At 41.9% G+C, this 20,875-nt stretch overlaps 2 protein-coding genes across 3 annotated transcripts in view; one reads left to right on the forward strand and one right to left on the reverse strand.

Annotated features, from left to right (window-relative positions):
* Positions 1-5,767, reverse strand: part of LOC115458066 (dual oxidase 1-like) — a 287,347-nt gene extending 281,580 nt beyond the window's left edge. The window contains exon 1 of the mRNA XM_030187873.1: positions 5,701-5,767. The gene's annotated coding sequence lies outside the window, so the exon portion shown is untranslated. The remainder of the gene's footprint in view (positions 1-5,700) is intronic.
* A 142-nt stretch (positions 5,768-5,909) lies between these two features.
* LOC115460610 (dual oxidase maturation factor 1-like) overlaps positions 5,910-20,875 on the forward strand; it is a 75,082-nt gene continuing 60,116 nt past the window's right edge. The window contains exon 1 of one of the 2 annotated variants that reach the window (XM_030190374.1): positions 5,910-6,069. Coding sequence is in view for 1 of the 2 variants with exons in the window: in XM_030190373.1 (XP_030046233.1) it covers positions 6,808-6,826 (19 nt within the window). In the remaining variant the exon portion in view is untranslated. Of the gene's footprint in view, positions 6,070-6,805; positions 6,827-20,875 lie in introns of those variants that run through there. The other variant, XM_030190373.1, reaches the window with a different exon arrangement.

The following is a 20,875-nucleotide window of genomic DNA, read 5'->3' on the forward strand; positions in this document are numbered from 1 at the left end:
AGGGATACATTCTTAAAAGTTTTATTTAAAAAAAATACATATATTAATTTAAAGGAGATTTGGGAACATTTCATGATGCCTTATTTTCTTCTTTGATACATAAATTTGCATATGCTTATGATATTCTGTGTAGTAAGTGCATCATTAAGCATCAAAGAAGATTTTTCCTATAGTAAACTAGGCAAGACATGGCAGATGACCACAGGCACTAGCCCAGTGGTTCCCAAACCCGGTCTTGGAGGCACCTCAGCCACTCAGGTTTTCAGGATACCCACCATGAATATTCATGAGAGAGATTTGAATGCACTGCCTCCACTGTGTGCAAATCTCTCTCATGAATATTCATTGTGGATATCCTGGAAGCCTGACTGGCAGGGGTGCCTCAAGGACCAGGTTTGGGAACGACTGCACTAACCAATGACACAGGGGTGATCTGGGAAATGAGAAACCAGTAACCCTGACCTCAGGGCTGGGCAAAAGAGTGGGAACTATTATAAAGAATTCAATGATTGAGCACGTAGACAAACATGGTATAATGGGACAAAGTCAACATGGGTTCAGCCAAGGGAAGTCTTGCTTCACCAATCTGCTTCATTTTTTGAAGGTGTGAATAAGTATGTGGATAAAGTTGAGCAGGTTGATGTAGTATATCTAGATTTTCAGAACACTTTTGACAAAGTCTCTTTTACTAAGGCACACTAGCGGATTTAGCGTACGCTAAACATTAGCGTGCACTAAACGCTGAGATGTCCATTATGGACCAGATTCTATATATAGCGCCTAAAAAATCTGTACGGTAAAGATTTCCGGCTAAGCGTGTTCTATAAACGGTGCCAAGATTTAGGTGCAGTATATAAAATATGCTTAGGTGGAAATCCTAGTGCCTAATACTACGTGTGTCCATTTAGGCCAACAAAAACGTGGCCTAAATCCCTGCATGAAGAAGATATGCGCACTGGGCCATATTCTATAACCGCACATAAATTTTGGAACACCCACAAAATGCCCATAGTCATGCCCCTTTTGAACTGCACATATTACAATTTAAGTGCAGTTCATTACAGAATACACATAGCAAGTTGTGTTAATTATTGCCAATTATTGCTCATTATTGCTTTTTAAGTGCTGTTATCAATGCTGATTATTTTTTTTTTTGTATTTGTTAGGATTTATAACTGCCTTTATGAAGAGATTCCCCCAAGGCAGTGTACAGTAGGCACAGTTTAACATAAAACTTACAATTTTGTTAACTGCATAACAATAGTAAAATAACCAAGACTAAATGAAATACAAGAAATGAGGGAAATCTGAAAATGGTAAATTGAAACCTAATAATAGAACTACCATTATTTACTTACATGGATTTTGCTCACACCTTTTTCAGTAGTAGCTCAAGGTGAGTTACATTTTTTTTTTTATTTGTACCCTGCGCTTTCCCACTCATGGCAGCCTCAATGCAGCTTAGGTACTTATTTGTACCTGGGGCAATGGAAGGTTAAGTGACTTGCCCAGAGTCACAAGGAGCTGCCTGTGCCTGCAGTGGGAATTGAACCCAGCTCCCCAGGACCAAAGTCCACCACTCTAACCACTAGGCCACTCCTCCACTCCACAGTCAGGTACACTTGGCATTTCTCTGTCTCCGGAGGGCCCACAATCCAAGCCTGCACCCAAGGCAATGGAGGGCCAACCGACTCGCCCAGGACCACAAGGAGTAATAATAGCTTGTTAAGCTAATTAAGTTATGTGCGTTATTATAGAATATGCCTAGATTTTGGTGCAGATCTCTAGGTGCACTATATAGAATTCGTGTATATATTTCTATGGACGTCTCTGTGATATCCACCATAAGGATCGAGCGGAAATTTATCCAGTGATCCTGAAGAAGAAACCGCGAATTCGAAACGCTGGCCGTCGTCGCTCACTGCTTTAACCAACAAGGGAGCACAGAGACTGACTCGTTCTTGAGCTAAGTTTTGTTCTAATATTCTTTAGCCAATAAATTCTGCGCATAGAGGTTTTTTGGGCCGATGATGAGGAAGTCCAACCCCAGTTTGACTTTTTTAGCTGTCAAGGGGTTTCTCAAGGCCTTTTTCCTCTTTAAGATAAGAGTACTTGCTTGAAGTAATTATCTCTTTCAGTACCTAATTAACTTTTGACTCTCAACTGACCAACCTAGGTAACTCACCCCACTACAAAGATTGCGTCTTAGCATTTAGCCATGCTAATTTTTAGTGTGTGCTAAATCCACTAGTGCACCCTAATAAAAGGGACCTTAAATTTGCAGATGACACAAAACAAATGCAGACTGTGAAAAATTGAAGGAAGGCCTTAGGAAATGGGAAGACTGGGCATCCAAATGGCAGATGAAATTTAATGTGGACAAATGAAAAGCGGTGCACATTGGGAAGAATAATCCAAAGCACAGTTACTTGATGCTGGGGTTCACCTTAGGAGTCAGCACTCAAGAAAAAGATTTAGGTGTCATTGTAGACAATATGCTGAAATCTTCTGTCCAGCATTTAGCGGTGGCCAAAAAACCAAATAGGATCCTACAAATTATTAGGAAAGGGAACAAAATAAGACCAAGAATATTATTATGCCTCTGTATCACTCCATGGTGTGACCTCACCTTGAGTATTGAGTTCATTTCTAGTTACTGCATCTCAAAAAGGATACTACAGAATTAGAAAAGGTTCAAAGAGAAGCGAACAAAATGATAAAGGAGATGGAACTCCTCTCATATGGGGAAAGGCTAAAGAGGTTAGGGTTCTTCAACTTAGAAGAGAGATGACTGAGGGGGGATTTGATAAAGGTCTACAAAATCCTGAGTAAAAGTAAGTTTTTACAGTTTCAAAAAGTACAAAGACTAGGGGGCACTCAATGAAGTTACATGGTAATATTTTTAAAATGAATAGTAGAAATATTTTTCACTCAATGAATAGTTAAACTAGAACCCATTGCTTGAGGATGCGGTTAGCATATCTGGATTTAAAGCAGGTTTGGATATCAATAGAAATCAAACAAAATAAAACATGGAAAAGAAAATAAGATGATACCTTTTTTATTGGACATAACTTAATACATTTCTTGATTAGCTTTCGAAGGTTGCCCTTCTTCGTCGAAGAAGGGCAACCTTCGAAAGCTAATCAAGAAATGTATTAAGTTATGTCCAATAAAAAAGGTATCATCTTATTTTCTTTTCCATGTTTTATTTTGTTTGATTTCTATTGATAACCTTAAGAGTGGACTAACACGGCTACCACACTCCTCTACTTAAGCAGGTTTGGAAAAATTCCTGCAGGAACTGTCTATAGTCTACTAGAGATAAACATGAACATAAGACTAGCCATAATGGGTCAGACCAATGGTCCACCTAGCCTAGTATCCTGCTTCTAGCAGTTGCAAATCCAGGTCACAAGTGCCTGGCAGAAACCCAATCAGTAGCACCATTCCATGCTACCAATCCCAGGGCAAACAGTGGCTTCCCCCATTGCTATCTCAATAACAGACTATGGATTTTTCCTCCAGGAACTTGTCCAAATCTTTTTTAAACTCAGGTATGTTAACCACTGTTACCACAGCCTCCGGCAATGAATTCCAGAGCATAACTATTCTTTGAGTGAAAAATATTCCCATGCAATTTCATTGAGTGTCCCCTGGTCTTTGCACTTTTTGAATGAGTGAAATATTGATTCACCTCCATGGTGGAAGTCACTGATTGACTGCCTGGAGTCTTGCTACTATGTGGGATTCTGCCAGGTACTTGTGAGTTGGCTTGGCCACTGTTGGAAACAGGATACTGGGCTAGATGGACCACTGGTGTGACCCACTATGTTTATGTTCAAGAGGGATTGCTTATTTGTTTGAAACAACAAAGGAAATGCCATTGGTTTTAATCCAAAATGATGGTGGGGGGGGGGGGGGGCAAAATTTTATGGGTTTTTCTGTGTGCAGTGCACTACTTGAGCAAAAGGATGCATTATTGTGAAAGTGTGCACACTGGTAACATCGCCTCTGAAACAAAAACAAAAAAAATCCCATAAACAATATGGGAAATTAAAACAAAAATGTTCGCCATGCACACTCATTGCAAAAAGATAAGGCTGCTGATAAGGACAAGATTAATTGAGGATGGGGTGTGGTGGGGGGACCTAGTTGATGTTCTCTGTTAAATGCTCCTTTCTGTCCTTCTGTACATTGTAATAATTGACCTATGTCATTAGTGTGCAAAAAATCTCCCATTACAATGACTGTTTCCTTGCATTAGACCACAATTAGTTGGAAGAATCTCTCTTTAAAAATAATTTTAATACATTTCAATGTAACGTTTCTGCCAGTCATTCCTTTAATTAAAGCTGCTGCTTGGAACCGTACCCTGACCCCATCCCAAATCTGTTTGAGGTTTACCATTCTCAGGTGATTCCCTCTTGCCTTTCTGCGGGAGACCTGTCTCCATTGCTTATATGTTCATCCTGCCCTTCTACTAACGAGTTTAAGGAAACAGTGCACAAATCACTTCTTTGTAGAATAAATCCCAAATCCTCTATGCTCTATACAAAAATATATTACAGGTCAAAGTTATCATTCCCTCTCTGTACAGCTGTCATTGTCGAAGATTGCAGGCAATAAAAGTCTATATTATTGAAATTAAATTTCTCATTTGTCTCAAAAGATTTTCACATTTACAGGAGTATTCACCATGTAAAAAGCCAGTAATATATCAATTCAAGAGTTGGACAGTTCCACTGGAGAAGGGACGGAAGAAAGGATCATGATTTGGGGCTCTTTGTAGCAAAAACAGTCAGAATTAAAAGTTTTCATCAAAACATTGGACATTACATTGTGCAGCAACTTTCTCACGCCACTAAAACTACAAAAAAGAATAACATTTTATTATCTTTCCTCAGCCAGAAAGGCGAAAAGCCTTATTTTCTCCATGTCTAGCCTCCATATTAAAGGTCCATCGCTCCTAGGTTTATTAGAGGACCTTTTGCATGCGGTGCACCTGCTCCTCAGGAACTGGAATCCCACCTTGTCGACTCTATAATGTCGCTAAATGAACTCAGTATCTGGTACCAATTGGCTGAGCAGCCATTGGACTTCTCTACAGGTAGCGACCAACTAAATGAGAACAATGGCTGACGCTTACGTGAGACAACTCCGGGAACACACTTAAATAAATGATACAGTATAGCAAACCCTAACCCTTTTCAAGTAATAGACTTGGAGGGGGGAATAAAAGCATGACTACCGATTACCATGATATTGAGGGCTACTCTTTGAATTGGCGCCTTTATTTCAGAAAACTAAATAAATGAAATGATGAAAAATTCTGGGAATACAGCTGCAACCAGCGGTGCCTTCATCCGGGAGCAACGCTTAATTCATTTCAAGGCGCTTAATTCCATTCTCTCCACGCAGGAATTACAATTATTCTGACATCCACGGAAATACCACCTCAATCCCCCCCCCCCCCCCCTACTCACTCACTATTTATCTCGGTTCTAATTACTAAGATATTTGAAAGTACGAGGAGACGGCATCATCACAGACTTACAACTTGTAAGTGTAGCAGGCAACCTGTCTGTAAGATCTTAATCCATTCTGCCCTAGACTGCTTGTTTTTAAGTAATCCGAACCGGTACCCACATCCCTCATAAAGCAGATCGGTAGTAGGAAAAAGAAGCAGAGCAGACTGACCTGGATCTGCAGCCCTGGGTCCAGGAGCTCTGTCTGTGTGTGTGTGTGCACACTTCGAATTCCTGATCTTCGGGGAGGTTGGGCATGGCCGGGCCTCATTTACATACCTAATGACAGACAGATCACAGCACGCAGCAGCCGCGCTGTGCCCTGCCCGGGCTGATCTCGCATCCACCTTGATTTAAAGAAAAAAAATAACACCGGTGACTCCGAGACGAGTCATGGTCCAGTGGCCAGTGTCGTCTCATCATCGTCAGAGACAGACTGCAGGGATGGCGAGCAAGAGCAAGGCTCCAGAAGCACTCCCCCGACCCTAAGCGCAACTTCGTGCTCATTTCCTTCCGACTTTCTGCGGCTGCTGTTTAACAGGTACGTGAGACATTTCCATCTCTCGTTTCAGTGAAGGCACGTTCACAGATCAGTGAGGGGATATATATACTCGTTTACTGCTGCTTCCTGCCCAGTGTGATGTGATTTCACCCGGGCAGTTGTAGGGTGCTAAGGGGCTTTGACCCATTAGGGTGGGAAGGGGATGCCTAGTTTTGTATTCCTGGTTCCCAACCCATATTCTACAATATCTACAATATATTCTACAATATGTAGAATATAAGTAATTAAGGTATACGCCTCAAGATCTTTTTTTTTTTTAATTGGTTTCGTGAGCTGTGGAAAGTACCAACCAACCTTCTGGTGGAAAGAGTTCTCAAAGCCTAAATGGGATTCTTATGGATGACACAACGTTCGGTTCTCTTCAGTGAACATTCGATTTGTTTGATCGTTCTCGTTCTTTTCCACTGAAAATTCCATCTGCTCTTCTTGGAACTGGTACGAATGAAAAACTCCTGAAGTACTTCTGGACCTGCACACCCACTGTCGTCTCTCCTCCGTAGATTTGCAGCAGCCGTTTCATGCTCATACATCTTCTTCAGATCAGCTTTTCCTCCTTCCGTTTCAAATTTTTATTGCTTGATTTTGGAGGGGGCATAGCTTATTCTTAAGTCTCTACTCTGACAGATCCTCTGTTTTGTCTGCCTTTAGCATATCTTAGGAGCAAACGGAAAAGGCAACTATAGATTTTTTTTTTTTTAGGTCAGACTTCACCTGTTTATGAAGAATTTACCTACTGGTACGTTTTATTTACATTCATGTTAATATTTTGCTGTAGTGGCTGAAGAGCACATACTGTGCAAGTACAATTGGCAAAAAAACATATTAGCTGGCCAGAGCCGCAAGAGTGATTTAAACACACAGCATCAGGGTGGCATTAATACAAATTCCTGCTCATATTTAGTTAGATCCAGAATGGGAGTGGGAGTGGGTAAGTAGGAGGAATGATCAGAATGTGTCAAATAATATTAATATCACCTTAGGAATTAACTGGAAATCTACAAGAGGAATTGTAATAACATTTGTCATGAGGACTGAAAATATAACCATTTAAAAAAATCAAAAATTATCAAGAGCAGAGATCAGAAATGAGATAAAACATTGATGATGAAAGGTTTATGTTACTAATGCAAGTTGTAATATCTTTTACAAGTTGTGATATGTTTTATTGGCTGACTATAAGAATTATAGGATTGTGTGTAGGAAAGTACCACAAGACTAGCACCCTGGGGGGGGGGGGGGCACTGATTTAATTTTGTCAAGAAGAAGCAGGAACAATTGGGAATTGCTCCCCCAATACATCTCCCAGGATATGCCATGGAAGCCTGCAGTGAAATGAGGGGAGTTAGGAGAAGGGGGCTATTCGGGAGGAATCAGAATTGAGGGGCCATCAGGAGATCAGTGTTGGGAAACCATTGAAGGGGGGGGGGGGGTCTGAGTTGAGGGGTTATTGGAGGAGGGAGTTTTATCAAAAGGGGAAGATACTTCAGCCCGGCCTTTTTAAGAAGTGACCCAGGAGCAGTGGGATATGGCTTTGCAGCCCGATGCTTCTAGGACAGAAAAATAATTCTGCTTGCAAGATTGATTGCATTCAGCATTATTCTTGTACTGCTGAAAGCAACTAGTCTGCTTTACTGCAATACTGCACAAATTAGTCACTTCTGTGGAAAATTATGGTGGACTAAAAGCTAAACTTTTACCGCACCTTAGAAATTACCCCCCTAAATCTTAGTTGACAAAGTCTAGACTATTCTTCAAGCCTTCCTATACCCCTCCTCATGTTTACTGCATTTTCAATGGCATCTACCCTGATTGCAGATTTGGCATCATTGGCAGAAAGGCAAATGTTTTCTGAGAGCTCGTCTGCATCATTTAGAAAATTATTGAAAACTAAAATTTATTAAAGCTTCAAGTTAACAAAAAAGCAAAAAGAAAGAAAGAAAAAGAAAATAAATAAGAAAATTATTGAAAAGGACCAGACTTAAGGACCAAGCTTTGTGCATACTACTGTGGCCATAGGAGCCAACTTTTCAAAATTATTGGGGGTGCTAAACCCAATGGAAATAACCCCTCCCTGGACACATATAAGGAATTTTCTCAATATTGGGGGTGCTCAAGCACCCACAGCACCCACAGAGTCGGCTCCTATGACTGTGGCTATGACTCTTGGCATGAACTCCGTTTACCACTACTTTTTTTTGCTTCTCACTCAACCAGTTTCTCACTCAGTCAGTCAATTTTGGACCCAGGCCAAGAGCTCTCAGTTGTTTTATCAGTTGCCTGTGTGAAACCAAGTCAAAGACAAATCGAAGTAGATCCCATCTAGCACATTCCCCAATCCAGCTTGTGGGCCACCCATTGAAACAAATTGAATAGATTTGTATGACAAGACCTACACTGGAGGGAGGGGAGGGAAAGGGGGGAAGGGGAGTGCTCCCCACAGAAGGATATTTTCTTGGTACCTTTTCTTCCTTCTGTTTCTTTGTGTTTTAAAATCTCATTCAGATCTTCTGGTTCACTTTAGATTTCTCCTGAGTCTGCCCCTTTCTTCAACTTAAAAGTAATATTTCTTTACGAAAAGGGTAGTGGATGCATGGGACAGTCTCCTAGTGGAGGTAATGGGGATGAGGATGGTATAAGAATTCAAGAAAGCTTAGGGCAGACACTGAGGGAGAGAAAGGGGTTAGAGATACTGGGCTGTTGGTTTGGATCGCCAGACTGGAAAGAACTATCCCTAGCAATGTGCAAATTCTCAAGCACTAATTTACATCTGCTCTGAAGAAGGTGGAAAAGTGTGTGTGTACTCACATATTTTATAACATACACAAGTACATCGCAGTTCTATCCCTGTTTGCCTAAACTATGCCTCAGGAATGCCCACTTACATAATAATAATAATAACAATAATAATCTTTCTATATAAAAGGCAACCCCAACGTTCTGAAGCCTCCACGGAAGTTGAGGCACCCGAGATATCCGGTGTGCCCTGGAGTGTCTGCACCGCCCTCGCATCAAAACGTCATGACTTCGAGGGCGGAGCTATGACACTCGAGGGCCGAAACGGAAACGCCACAGCGAACAAGGCAAGTAGCTCGGAGGGACGGAGGGAGGGGGCCCCTTGCTAGCATCCATTTCATTGCGCTCAGAAACGGGCATTTTTTCCTAGTAATAATAATAATACATGGCACTTATATCCCACACTTACCATCAGAATTCAGTGTGGCTCACAAGAGTAAACTGGACCAACTCCAGGAAAACTACATATCAATATTCAACCAACTACAAATAAAACAACTAATTCACATTTAAAAAATTTCCAAAGAAAAAAGTTTGCAATAGTTTCCAGAAAGCCATATAATTGGATTGCATTCTGAAATCAATTGGTATTCCAATGGCTAGCTGCTAAATATGCAAATTTACAATACCTAGACTCTAAACAACCTATTTAGGGTCTGGGTATTGTAGAATTAAAAACACAAACAACTAGATCTAGGAATGACATTCCTAAGCAATAATTGTATGAAATTTGACATATACACAGGTGCTTCGCCAAGCACAGTTAGAAAGACAAGGCAACAATGCTTAAAAACAATACACGCTTGTATTGGCAACTAATGTAACTGCAACAGTAATGGAGAGACTCGATCAGATTTGGATTCCTTAAATATGAAATGCACAAATGTGTTTGGCAAGGTTTGAAGTTTTTTTTTATCACCCCATCTTTACAGCCTATATAAATGGTGTTACAGTAGTCAATGTGTGAGAATACCATTGTTTGCGCAATTGCTCTAAACACTTCTTGCTTAAATTTGATCTTACACGGCAAAGCATCCATAATACCTTAAACACCTTATGAGCTACTGCTTGCACCTGCTCTTCAAATAAGAGGTATGTGTCAAAAATTACTCCCAGAATTTATACCTGCAATTGATTGTTCATGTGCTAATTGTAGGTATACTAGTGTACAAGTGATATGCTCATACTTTACATCTGGGGCGTAGCCAGACCTCGGCGGCAGGAGGGTCCAGAGCCTGAGGTGAGGGGGCACAGTTTAGTCTGCATCCCCAGCCACTTTCGACCCCTCACCCCGCCACCTTTGATCCCCCCGTCGCCTGGTACCTTTGCTGGTGGGGGTTCCCAACCCCCACCAGCAAAGGTACCAGGTGTCGGGGGAGAGTCGAAAATAGAGGGGGCCAGGGCTAAATCTGTGGGGGCCCATGCCCCTGTGGTCCTACCTAGCTATGCCCCTGCTTTACATACATGCCATTTTGCTGGTAGCCTGTAGACAGACCACATCAGCCCCATGCTAAGACAGCTTCACTGGTTTTCCAGTTTATTTTTAGTGTATCTTTTGAGATTTTAGGTTTTTAAGGCCTTAAAAAATAAGTCATAAATATGTATCTGGGGTACCAAACAAGTTCGGTTTTCAAAATTTCCAAATCTAAATACTAACACAAACCAAATTTTATCTATAAACTATGTAATTATATATATTCTTTTAAAATGTTTTTAACATTTTTAGTAGTGCTCAGACCAAGTGCATTATAACATAATCGGTGTAAGAACACCTCCTCAATAATGCACCCTTCCAACCATCATTACACAGAATGCTCCCTGCCTCCCTAACAGCTCCCAAACTAATTGCAGCTGTCTAAATGTCTCATAAAAACATCTCAGCAAGCAAAATACATTCACTTATGCAGGGATGATGTCCTCAAAATGCATCTGCTGGTTCAACGATTCTATTCAGAGGCAACTCCTACATGATCCAAACAACGGCCAAGTTTCCAACTGTTCCAAATTCTTTCAGTCCCACCGTGTGTATGAATATCTCCTTCAAGTTATTCACAAAAGTCTCCTTCAGATTATTCTCTACATGGCGTCCATGTTTCGCCTTAACACAGCATCATCAGGAGACCAAAACTAAACATCAAAAAAGAAATAAACAAAATACAAAATGCAGAACTAAAAATGAATCAAAAATCAGTCTGTCAGCATCTCACATTTACTTATATCTAACCCCAATCTCATCTCTTCCTAAACAATATTCAATGGCTACCTGCAGTGTGATCTAACCCTCCACCACCTGTGCCCCTGAGATAGGCCAGTGCATGCGCTCTAGCAATCAAGCCATACACCCCCCTCTCTAAACCAGGAAAATTTAAAGCAGTGTCAGCCACTCAATTTCTTTGTTCAAACCTCTAGGGGTCATGGTTCACCAATTAAAGATAAATTGTTGTTCCTTTTTTTAGCAATATCGCTGCACTATTACCTCCTCGCTGCAATTAGTTTGGGAGCTGTTAGGGAGGCAGGGAGGATTCTGTGCAACGATGGTTGGAAGGGTGCATTATTGAGGAGGTGCTCCTACACTGATTATGTTATAATGTGCATTATGTTGCAACACACATTGAAATCGTGGAAGGAAACTGCATGTACTTAGGGGTCCTTTTACTAAGCAGCAGTAAAAAGATGTACGTTATAAAGGATCATTTATTTTCAGTCCAGGGAGATAGACTCTGGAAATGTATTGCCTAAAGATTTAAACAAATGACTTCATTTTTTAAACTTATATATAGAGGAGTGGCCTAGTGGTGGAGTGGTCTAGTGGTTAGAGCACCAGTCTTGTAATCCAGAGGTGGCCAGCTCAAATCCCACTGCTGCTCTTTGTGATCTTGGGCAAGTCATTTAACCCTCCATTGCCTCAGGTACAAACTTAGATTGTGAGTCCTCCTGGGACAGAGAAATAAATCCAGTGTACCTGAATATAACTTACCTTGAGCTACTACTGAAAAAGGTGTGAGCAAAATCTAAATAAATAAAGTATCTTATCCATTGCATTAAGGGGTCCTTTTAGTAAGGGGTGGGGAGTCTATATATAGTGCCTGGAAAATCCGCAGGGAAATCATTTTTACCTAAGCATATTCTATAAGATTTAGGCGCAGTAAATAGAATACGCTTAGTTGATATCCCAGCGCCTAAAACTACACGCACATCCCTAATAGATATACTATAGAGTAGTGATTAATCTAACAGACTGAACAGTCTATAGGACTGGTTTAACCATTAGGCAAACTAGGTATTCGCCTAGAGCAGCCGTATCTGGGGAACAGTAAAGAGCAGCTGCAAAATGAAACAATGGATAGCGATATTGCTAAAGAAAGAACAACAATTTATCTTTAATTGGTGAACCATGACCCCTAGAGGTTTGAACAAAGAAATTGAGTGGCTGACGCTGCTTTAAATTTTCCTGGTTTAGAGAGGGGGGTGTATGATTTGATTGCTAGAGCGCATGCGCTGGCATATCTCAGGGGCGCAGGTGGTAGAGGGTTAGATCACACTGCAGGTAGCCATTGAATATTGTCCTGTTCGTCTGTCCTAATTAGATTGTAAGCTCTGTCGAGCAGGGACTGTCGCTTCATGTTCAACTGTACAGCGCTGCGTACGTCTAGTAGCGCATAGAAATCATAAGTAGTAGTAGTAGTAGTAGTGATGGCCAAATAACCATCAGCATGTACTTTAATCCACAGGGAGGGTGGGTAATTTTCCAATAGGCCATTCACCTGGATAAATAGGCATTTATAGTACCAATGTAAATTGCTTTTGGAAATTGCCTTCATTATTTATGTGCTGTTAGGCGTATTGTGAGATAATCATGACTGAGTTAAATTATGAAAATATTGGGTGGGTGGGGGGATAGGGCATGAAAGATAATTGAGGGGATGCAAGGCTGAAGGTTTGCCCAGGGCGACTAAAAATCTTGCTAGATCTTGAGAATCTATGACAATAAATTATTTAATTCCTGTGGATTACATAGTCTTCTGAAAAAGAGAAAAAATATTCCTCTTTCAAAAGACTGAATAGAAGCTACAACATGTATGCCTTAACAGCAAAGCAGATTTTCCAAGCAACGATGAAATTACTCAGTCCAAGATGCAATCTGTATAAGTGCTGATCTCTTGGTATGAGCTGTACTAAGAATACAGTATAGTTGCCCTGTTCATTCATAGAGAAACCTGGAAATAGAGGTGCAGGGATTTGGATTTAACTCAGCCTTTTCAATAGCAGCTCAGGGTGTTACATCCAGGTACACTAATGAGTAGGAAAAGTCAACTATTTAGTTGTAGATGTATTTTTATTGGGCTAAATTAATACATTTGTGATGTGTATTTCGTGAAGAATGGAGTTATTTGTCCTTTATCGGGTTTGCAAACTGGTGGTTGTTACTGTTTCTTCTCCCTGGAAAAGTGATAAAATGTGCTTTAGTCTAAGAGACCTTCAGCCATGTGCCTACCCCCATAATCCAGCATCCCCTTTCACTATTTCTTCCACACATCACTTCTTTCCTCTCCACTCCCCTGTCTTTCCTCTCCCCCTGATGTCTAGCATCTTCTGCCACTGCTACTGCCTTCACAACCCTACCTCCATCTTCCAAAATGCGGTCCAGGGTCAGCCCAATGGTATGTGGTGCCCTAGGGGAACCTTCAGTCATGTACACACTCTTCCATAGTTTACATCTTCCTTTCCTTCCCCCTTACATGTCCAGCATTTCTTCTTTCCTCCCCCCCCCCCCCCCGCCTTATCCAGTATATCTTCTTCACTCTTCATCTGCTGTCCAGTATCTTCTGCTGCTGTCACAACCTCTACCACCGTAACTCCGTCTTCTGAAATGCAGTGCATGCTCCAGACCTGCAGTGTCCTACTCCATCCAACACAAATTTCTGGTTGCTGTTGTCTATAAGCGTGACCAGGTCTTCACAGACCCACTTCTTCACTGCTGCCCTTCAGGTTGTCTTTTTGGCTTTGTGGGTGATGTGCTGCCACAGACCCCTGAATGTTGGTGCCCTAGGCAGACACCTAGTCTGCCTAATGGCAAGGCTGGTCCTGCTCCAGCCTTTTCTCTTAATGGGACCCCTTTTAGTAATAACCATTTATTTCTACCTGTCTTGAAGTTGAATCCTAGTTTTCTCTTCAATGGGAGGAGTAACTGCTGCTTTAATTTTTTATTTTGTTTGCCGAAATAAAGTTTAACAAACGCACACATTATTATAAGATGATATCTTTTTCTTGGACTAAATTTGTTTCTTGACTAGCTTTGGGGAGCTGCAGCTAGTCAAGAAAAGTATTAAGGGATCTTTTTACGAAGGTGCACTAAAAAATGGCCTGCGGTAGTGTAGGCACGGGTTTTGGGCGGGCACAGAATCATTTTTCAGTGCACCTGTAAAAAATGCCTTGAATTAATTTTTGTGAAAATGGACATGTGGCAAAATGAAAATTGCTACACGTCCATTTTGGGTCTGAGACCTTACTGACAGCCATTGACCTAGCAGTAAAGACTCACACGGTAACCGAGCAGTAATGACCTAAGCGCGCCAAATGCCACTTGGCGTGCATCCATTATGTGCATCCAAAAATAAAAAAAAATATTTTTCAGATGCACGTATTGGACGCGCAACAAAAATGAAATGACCGCAAGAGCCACGCGGTAGTTGGGTGGTAACGCCATTTTGGTGCGCGTTGGGCACACGTAGATGCTTCTGCGGCTTAGTAAAAGGGCCCCTAAGTTATCCGATAAAAACATGTCCCCTTACGTGCATACTTACTTTATTTATTGCTAACCTTTATTTCTATGTTTATGAAGTAAGTCTCTCTTTGGTATGCTTAATGAGCTCAAATTCTATTATTCCCAATGCACACTGCTAAATGTCACACAGGTTTCTGTAAAGAGGTAAATGACTTCAGATACCCGGTGCACATTCATTCTATATTGAACGGCACCGCTCCGCTTTACCGCTGGGTCTCAACGTTACCAATGCGGTTACCAGCGGGCATCCTCATGAGTCTTTAATCCTCTTTTTACCACTACATTCCCTACAGTTCTACTTTTATACTTTGTGTGTAGGCAATGGCTCTTATTTTTTATCTGGTTTCTTCTAGTAGGTTTACTCTACAGCAAGCTCCTGTTTCGCTACCCCTTCATTAGGAGCAGAACCCCCGGTTTTCATGCCCTATGCCTTTTTCCGTGTTTTCCACTTTTTGCTCTCTATTGCTGTTCAACCTTTATTTCTGTAAATTTAGCTGGATCGATGTGACTACTGCACTACGTTACCTAATTTACCGAAATGTTTTCAAGTTAGCAGTGACTGGGATGTGAAGCTTTTACTAAGTCACTGGTTCAATGTATTGTGACCCCCTCAGGTTTAAAAATTGCCTGGACAATATTCAGAATGATTCAAGTGGGCAGGCATGTCTCCTGCCCGCTTAACTTGCTTGTGTGTGGCTAACCACTGAAAATCAACAGCACTTAACTGATGACTATTTGTGGTTAGCACATGTGCTAAAGCTGGCTAACTTGTGGGTGTTTCAAGGGCGGAGTTGGCACTTATGCAGTTAGGTGCCTTTATTTGACCCTTCACAGCATAAGATACCCATGAATATACAGATTTATTTATTTAGATTTGCTCATACCTTTTTCAGTAGTAGCTCAAGGTGAGTTACATTCTGGATATTTCTCTGTCCTAGGAGGGCTCACAATCTAAGTTTGTACCTGAGGCAATGAAGGGTTAAATGACTTGCCCAAGATCACAGGGAGCAGCAGTGGGATTTGAACCGGCCACCTCTGGTTTGCAAGACCAGTGCTCTAACCACTAGGCCACTCCTCCATTAAGAAAGGGATGGTGAATAAGACCGAAAATACTATAATGCCTTTGAATCACTCTATGGTGCATCCGTACCTTGAGTATTACATTCAGTTCTGGTCGCCGTATCTCAAAAAAGATATAGTGGAATTAGAAAAGGTTCAAAGAAGAGCGTCCAAAATGATAAAGGGGATGGAACTCCTCTTCTATGAGGAAAGGCTAAAGCGGTTAGGGCTCTTCAGCTTGGAAAAGAGATGGATGAGGGGAGATATGATTGAGGTCTACAAAACCCTGAGTGGTATAGAACGAGTAGAAGTAAATCAATTTTTTACTTGTTCCAAAAGTGCAAAGACTAGGGGACAATCGAGGAAGTTACATGGAAATACTTAAAAAAAAAAAATAGGAGGAAATATTTTTTCACTCAATGAATAGTTAAGCTCTGGAACTCTTTGCCGGAGGATGTGGTAACAGTGGTTAGTGCATCTGGGTTTAAACAAGGTTTGGACAAGTTCCTGGAGTAAAAGTTCATAGCTGCTATTGAGACACACATGGGGAAGCAACTGCTTGCCCCAGGATTGGTAGTATGGAGTGTTGTCACAATTTGGGTTTCTGCCAGGTACTTGTGACCTGTCTTGGCTGCTGTTTGGAAACCAATATACTGGACTAGATGGACCATTTGTCTGACCCAGTATGGCTACTCTTATGTTCTTATGTTCACAAAAATAGCAGTCCTATCTTTACATGGTTCAGCTTATCAATCAAGGGCTGAATATTGCACTTAACTGCATAAGCTTTAGCAACCAACCTAAAACTGGATATTCAATGCCGATGCCGGGACAGGACCTGGCATCGAATATCCAGGAATACAGCTGGCGTTGGACATAAAAACACTGACCACCACAAGCTGAATATCGGCCAGTGCATTTTTAGGCAGGTGGGGTGGGGAAGAGGGGTAATTATATAACTATGCACCTAAGGGCACCTATGTGGCACCTATTCAGTAAAGGGAAGTAGGCGTCACTTTCCTTTTTACAGTACTAGTGTAACGGGGTATATATGTGTGTACGTAATTATATGCCTTTAAATGCTAAAGATATACATTTGACTTATAGTATTTTATGAATTAAGTATGTGAGGCCTCTCCCCGCTCCACCCATACTCTTCCAAAGCCTACTTGTAAAATATGCACTATGTAAGACATGTGTGATTGTGTGTATTTACAGAATATCGCTTAGGCAGGTTTTTGGCATGTATGCATGTTTGTGCACACATACACAATATATGCCATTATTCTAATTATTTACATGTGTAATTAGTGAGCAAATATTAGCACCTATTTTATAGGATTATCCCCATTTGTCTGTTCATCTGTACATATAGGTTTTGGTTGCACATGTGGAAGCAAACTTATGTATACAGGTAAAGGGAGGTGGCAGTAGATGGAGCAGTGGAGTGATGGGGAAGACTGGAGCAATACACTGGCAGGGACCCAACCCCCACCAGCATAGAAGAGGAGGCACAGCATTGGAGGAGGAGCCAATCAGCAGCCAAAGAAGATGATAGGAAGGTAGGGAATACAAGGCAGGAGGGAAGGGGCAAGGAAAGATAGGGGGAGAGAGCAAGGGGGAGGGTATCAGAGAAGAGGGGAGAATGCATGGCGGATGGGAAGCAGCGAAAGAGAGGGTAAGGTTGAGAGGAAGTCTAGGTGTCCACAGCACCATGTCAAACACACACAAATAAAGCACAGGATCCACAAAGGTGGAGGAATACTAAAATCCCATTAAAAAGGCACCAAAGGAAGGAGGAAGTGGGAAATGGATAATGGCTCTTCAGAATCAGACCCACAGACACCCAAACATTGGATAAACTCTCTTTATTAATAGTAGCTTAAAGACTGATTCTAAAGAACCATGATCCGTTTCTCACTTTCTCCTTTCTTTTAAACACACACAAATATACAGAACCCCTTCCCCCTCCCCATACCACTCGCTCATATACAGCCCTTGCTACCCTACTGAAACATACTTTACTCTGACTCTTCCCACTGAGCTCCCTACACAGACATGCCTGAGTGCACATGGAGGAAGAGGAAATGCACCATTGTTATTACACAATAATGGGGTAATTCTATGAAGCAGGCAAATGTTCAGAATATTAGCACATGTACATGTATGAGGACACACACGTGCCCACATGCTGGCAATGTGCTATTCTGTGGGTGGGTGTGCACATGGGCAGACTGTGCGGCGTGTGGGTATGGCACACACTTACGCATGTAACTTATAGACTCCTGTAAGTTTTGCGTATATCACTGGCACATAGGTGCAGTTCTAAGGCTGGCATAAGTACTCATGTCTAAGCACATACGTTCATAAGAATCTGGTTATCCTAGTAAAGAAGTGTTGGCACCTATGAGGTGCCTATGTATAAATGCAATAGAATTATCCCCTTAGTGAACAGCTTTCAACGTATGTAATGGAATCTGAGAAAATACCAAGTAGGGGTTCTGCCTCTCTTCCTCTGCCCCTCTAACATGTTACATCTCAGGACCCCCTTCAGAAATACATGGTCCCTGGTCAACGACTCATTGAAAATACAGAAGCCATTGCTGCTTTCCGTAAACATGATTATGTTAAATACATTGAACTATGAGTATGCTCTTAGCTGACTGGTGGGTAGTGAGTTGATATAGCAGAGGGATGTGGAAAGAACTGAGCCAGCAGCAACCTTGGGTAGGGAGATCTATGAGGCAGAAGACAGAGACAGCTCATCCATTAGTCACACAGGCACTATGGTGTTTGAGATTTGAGTGGCATCCTAGCAGGGCATATTGCCAAAGTGCCTTGGACTAATTTTTACTATCACTTTATATTACAGTAACTTCGGAGGAGAAGCTGTTAGGCTCTTGAAGCAGTTGGAAACTAGGACAGAAGCTCTAGCTTTTGAATTTTTGCTGTTTCTAGTCTGAGTTTCTGGTTTTGGCTGTCCTTAAAAAAGATTTAGGTTCATTTAACAGGCAGCGACATATCAAACATCAGTCCAGAATGAACTTTATGACGGAACTTTCGTCCTGTTTGTTGGAATGGTTGCTAGGGAGGTGCTTTAACTTTGCTTGTAATCTGGCAAGAGTTGTACCTTGTCTCATAATCATTTAACGTGTTCTAATCTGCCTTTTTGGCAGAAGCCTGGCTCTCTATTGTATAGAGATACATTTTTGCTATCATTGCTTGAGGGGATGAGCGGTGCAGACAGGAAGGCCTTTGAAAGATGAATAGCTATGGCTTCAATTTTCAGTAATAATCAGAAGTACACTGCTAGATTACAGTATAATGCAAACTAACCCTTATTTAACATTAATTGAATAATTATATAAAAATATTTTTTTAATTTTAATTACAAGACTGGAGAGCCTGGAGGAGAGGGCTACTAGGGAAGATCATTATAATGGAACTCCAATGCCCATTAACGTAACACCAGCATAAGGTTTTATAACAAGTAGGAGTTGGCGTCATTTTGGCCTGGGTGTTTGGTGTCTTCAAAATTTGGTTCCCTAATTAAGTGCCCGTGTTGCCTACCTGTAAATCAGAGTCTGTCTAGAGCAAGGGTTTTTAACCCAGTCCTTCGGACACACCTAGCCAGTCAGGTTTTCAGGATACCCACAGTGAATATGCAGGATATACATTTACATGCACTACCTCCATTCTTTGCAGCTCTATCTCCTGCATATTCACTGTGGGTATCCTGGACTGTGTTCCGAAGACTGGGTTGAAAACTCATGGTCTAGAGTACTAGACTGTGAATCAGGGTTCAACACATGTCCTTACTGGTACTTTTTGCGATGTGGGGCAAATCCCTGTATCTGCCATTACTTCGGGTACCTGTTTATACTGTGAACTCTTTTAGCAAGGGACTTACTGTATTTGAATATGTATCATGATTGTACAGTGCTGCATACATCCTCCAACATTATGAAATACTAAGCAGGGCCAGCTTTGAGATATGAGCCGTGGAGGGGCATAATCGAACGAAAACGTCTATCTCCATGGGAGTTTATCTCCGAGAATGGGTCGGTGAAGGGGCGGACCGAACCGTATTTTCGAAAAAAATAGACGTCCATGTTTTATTCGACAATTTGTGAGCTGGGCGTTTTTGCTTTTCAGCGATAATGGAAAATGAAAGCGCCCGGCTCAAAAACGAATAACTCCAAGGCATTTGTTCGTGGGAGGGGCCAGGATTCGTAGTGCACTGGTCCCCCTCACATGCCAGGACACCAACTGGGCACCCTAGGGGGCACTTTTACAAAAACAAAAAAAAAGGTAAAAGAGCTCCCAGGTGCATAGCACCCTTCCCTTGTATGTTGAGCCCCCCAAATCCCCCTCAAAACCCACTGCCCACAAGTCTACACCATTACTATAGCCCTAAGGGGTGAAGGGGGGCACCTACATGTGGGTACAGTGGGTTTGGGGGGGGGGTTGGATGACTAAGCATTAAGCAGCACAATTGTAACAGGTGGGGGGGATGGGCCTGGGTCCACCTGCCTGAAGTCCACTGCACCCCCTAACAACTGCTCCAGGGACCTGCATACTGCTGCCAGGGAGGTGGGTATGACATTTGAGGGTGAAAATAAAAAGTTGTGAAACATCATTTTTTATGGTGGGAGGGGGTTAGTGACCACTGGGGGAGTCAGGGGAGGTAATCCCCGATTCCTTCTGGTGGTAATCTGGTCATTTAGGGCACTTTTTGGGGCCTTATTCGTGAAAAAACAGGGTCCAGGAAAAGTGCCCTAAATTCTAGCTACAAACGCATACTTTTTTTCCATTATCGGCGAAAGGCGCCCATCTCTGTTCGGGTGATAACCATGCCCCAGTCCCGCCTTCACCATGCCTCCGACATGCCCCCGTCAACTTTGTACGCTTCCGCGATGGAGTGCAGTTGAAAACGTCCAAGTTCGGCTTTCGATTATACCGTGTTATTCGTTTTTGTGAGATAAACATTCATCTCCCGATTTAGGTCGGAACTTGGGCGTTTTTCTCGTTCGATTATAAGCAGGATTGTCTCCCTCTCTGACATGACCCATCAGGTTGAAATAGAAGAGCTCTCCCTTTCCGTCTTGGCCTTTGGGTCTGAAGGATAGCCACGTGTCCCCTTGAAAG

The sequence above is a fragment of the Microcaecilia unicolor genome, chromosome 1 (genome assembly GCF_901765095.1).
Source record: "Microcaecilia unicolor chromosome 1, aMicUni1.1, whole genome shotgun sequence".
NCBI lineage: Eukaryota > Metazoa > Chordata > Amphibia > Gymnophiona > Siphonopidae > Microcaecilia > Microcaecilia unicolor.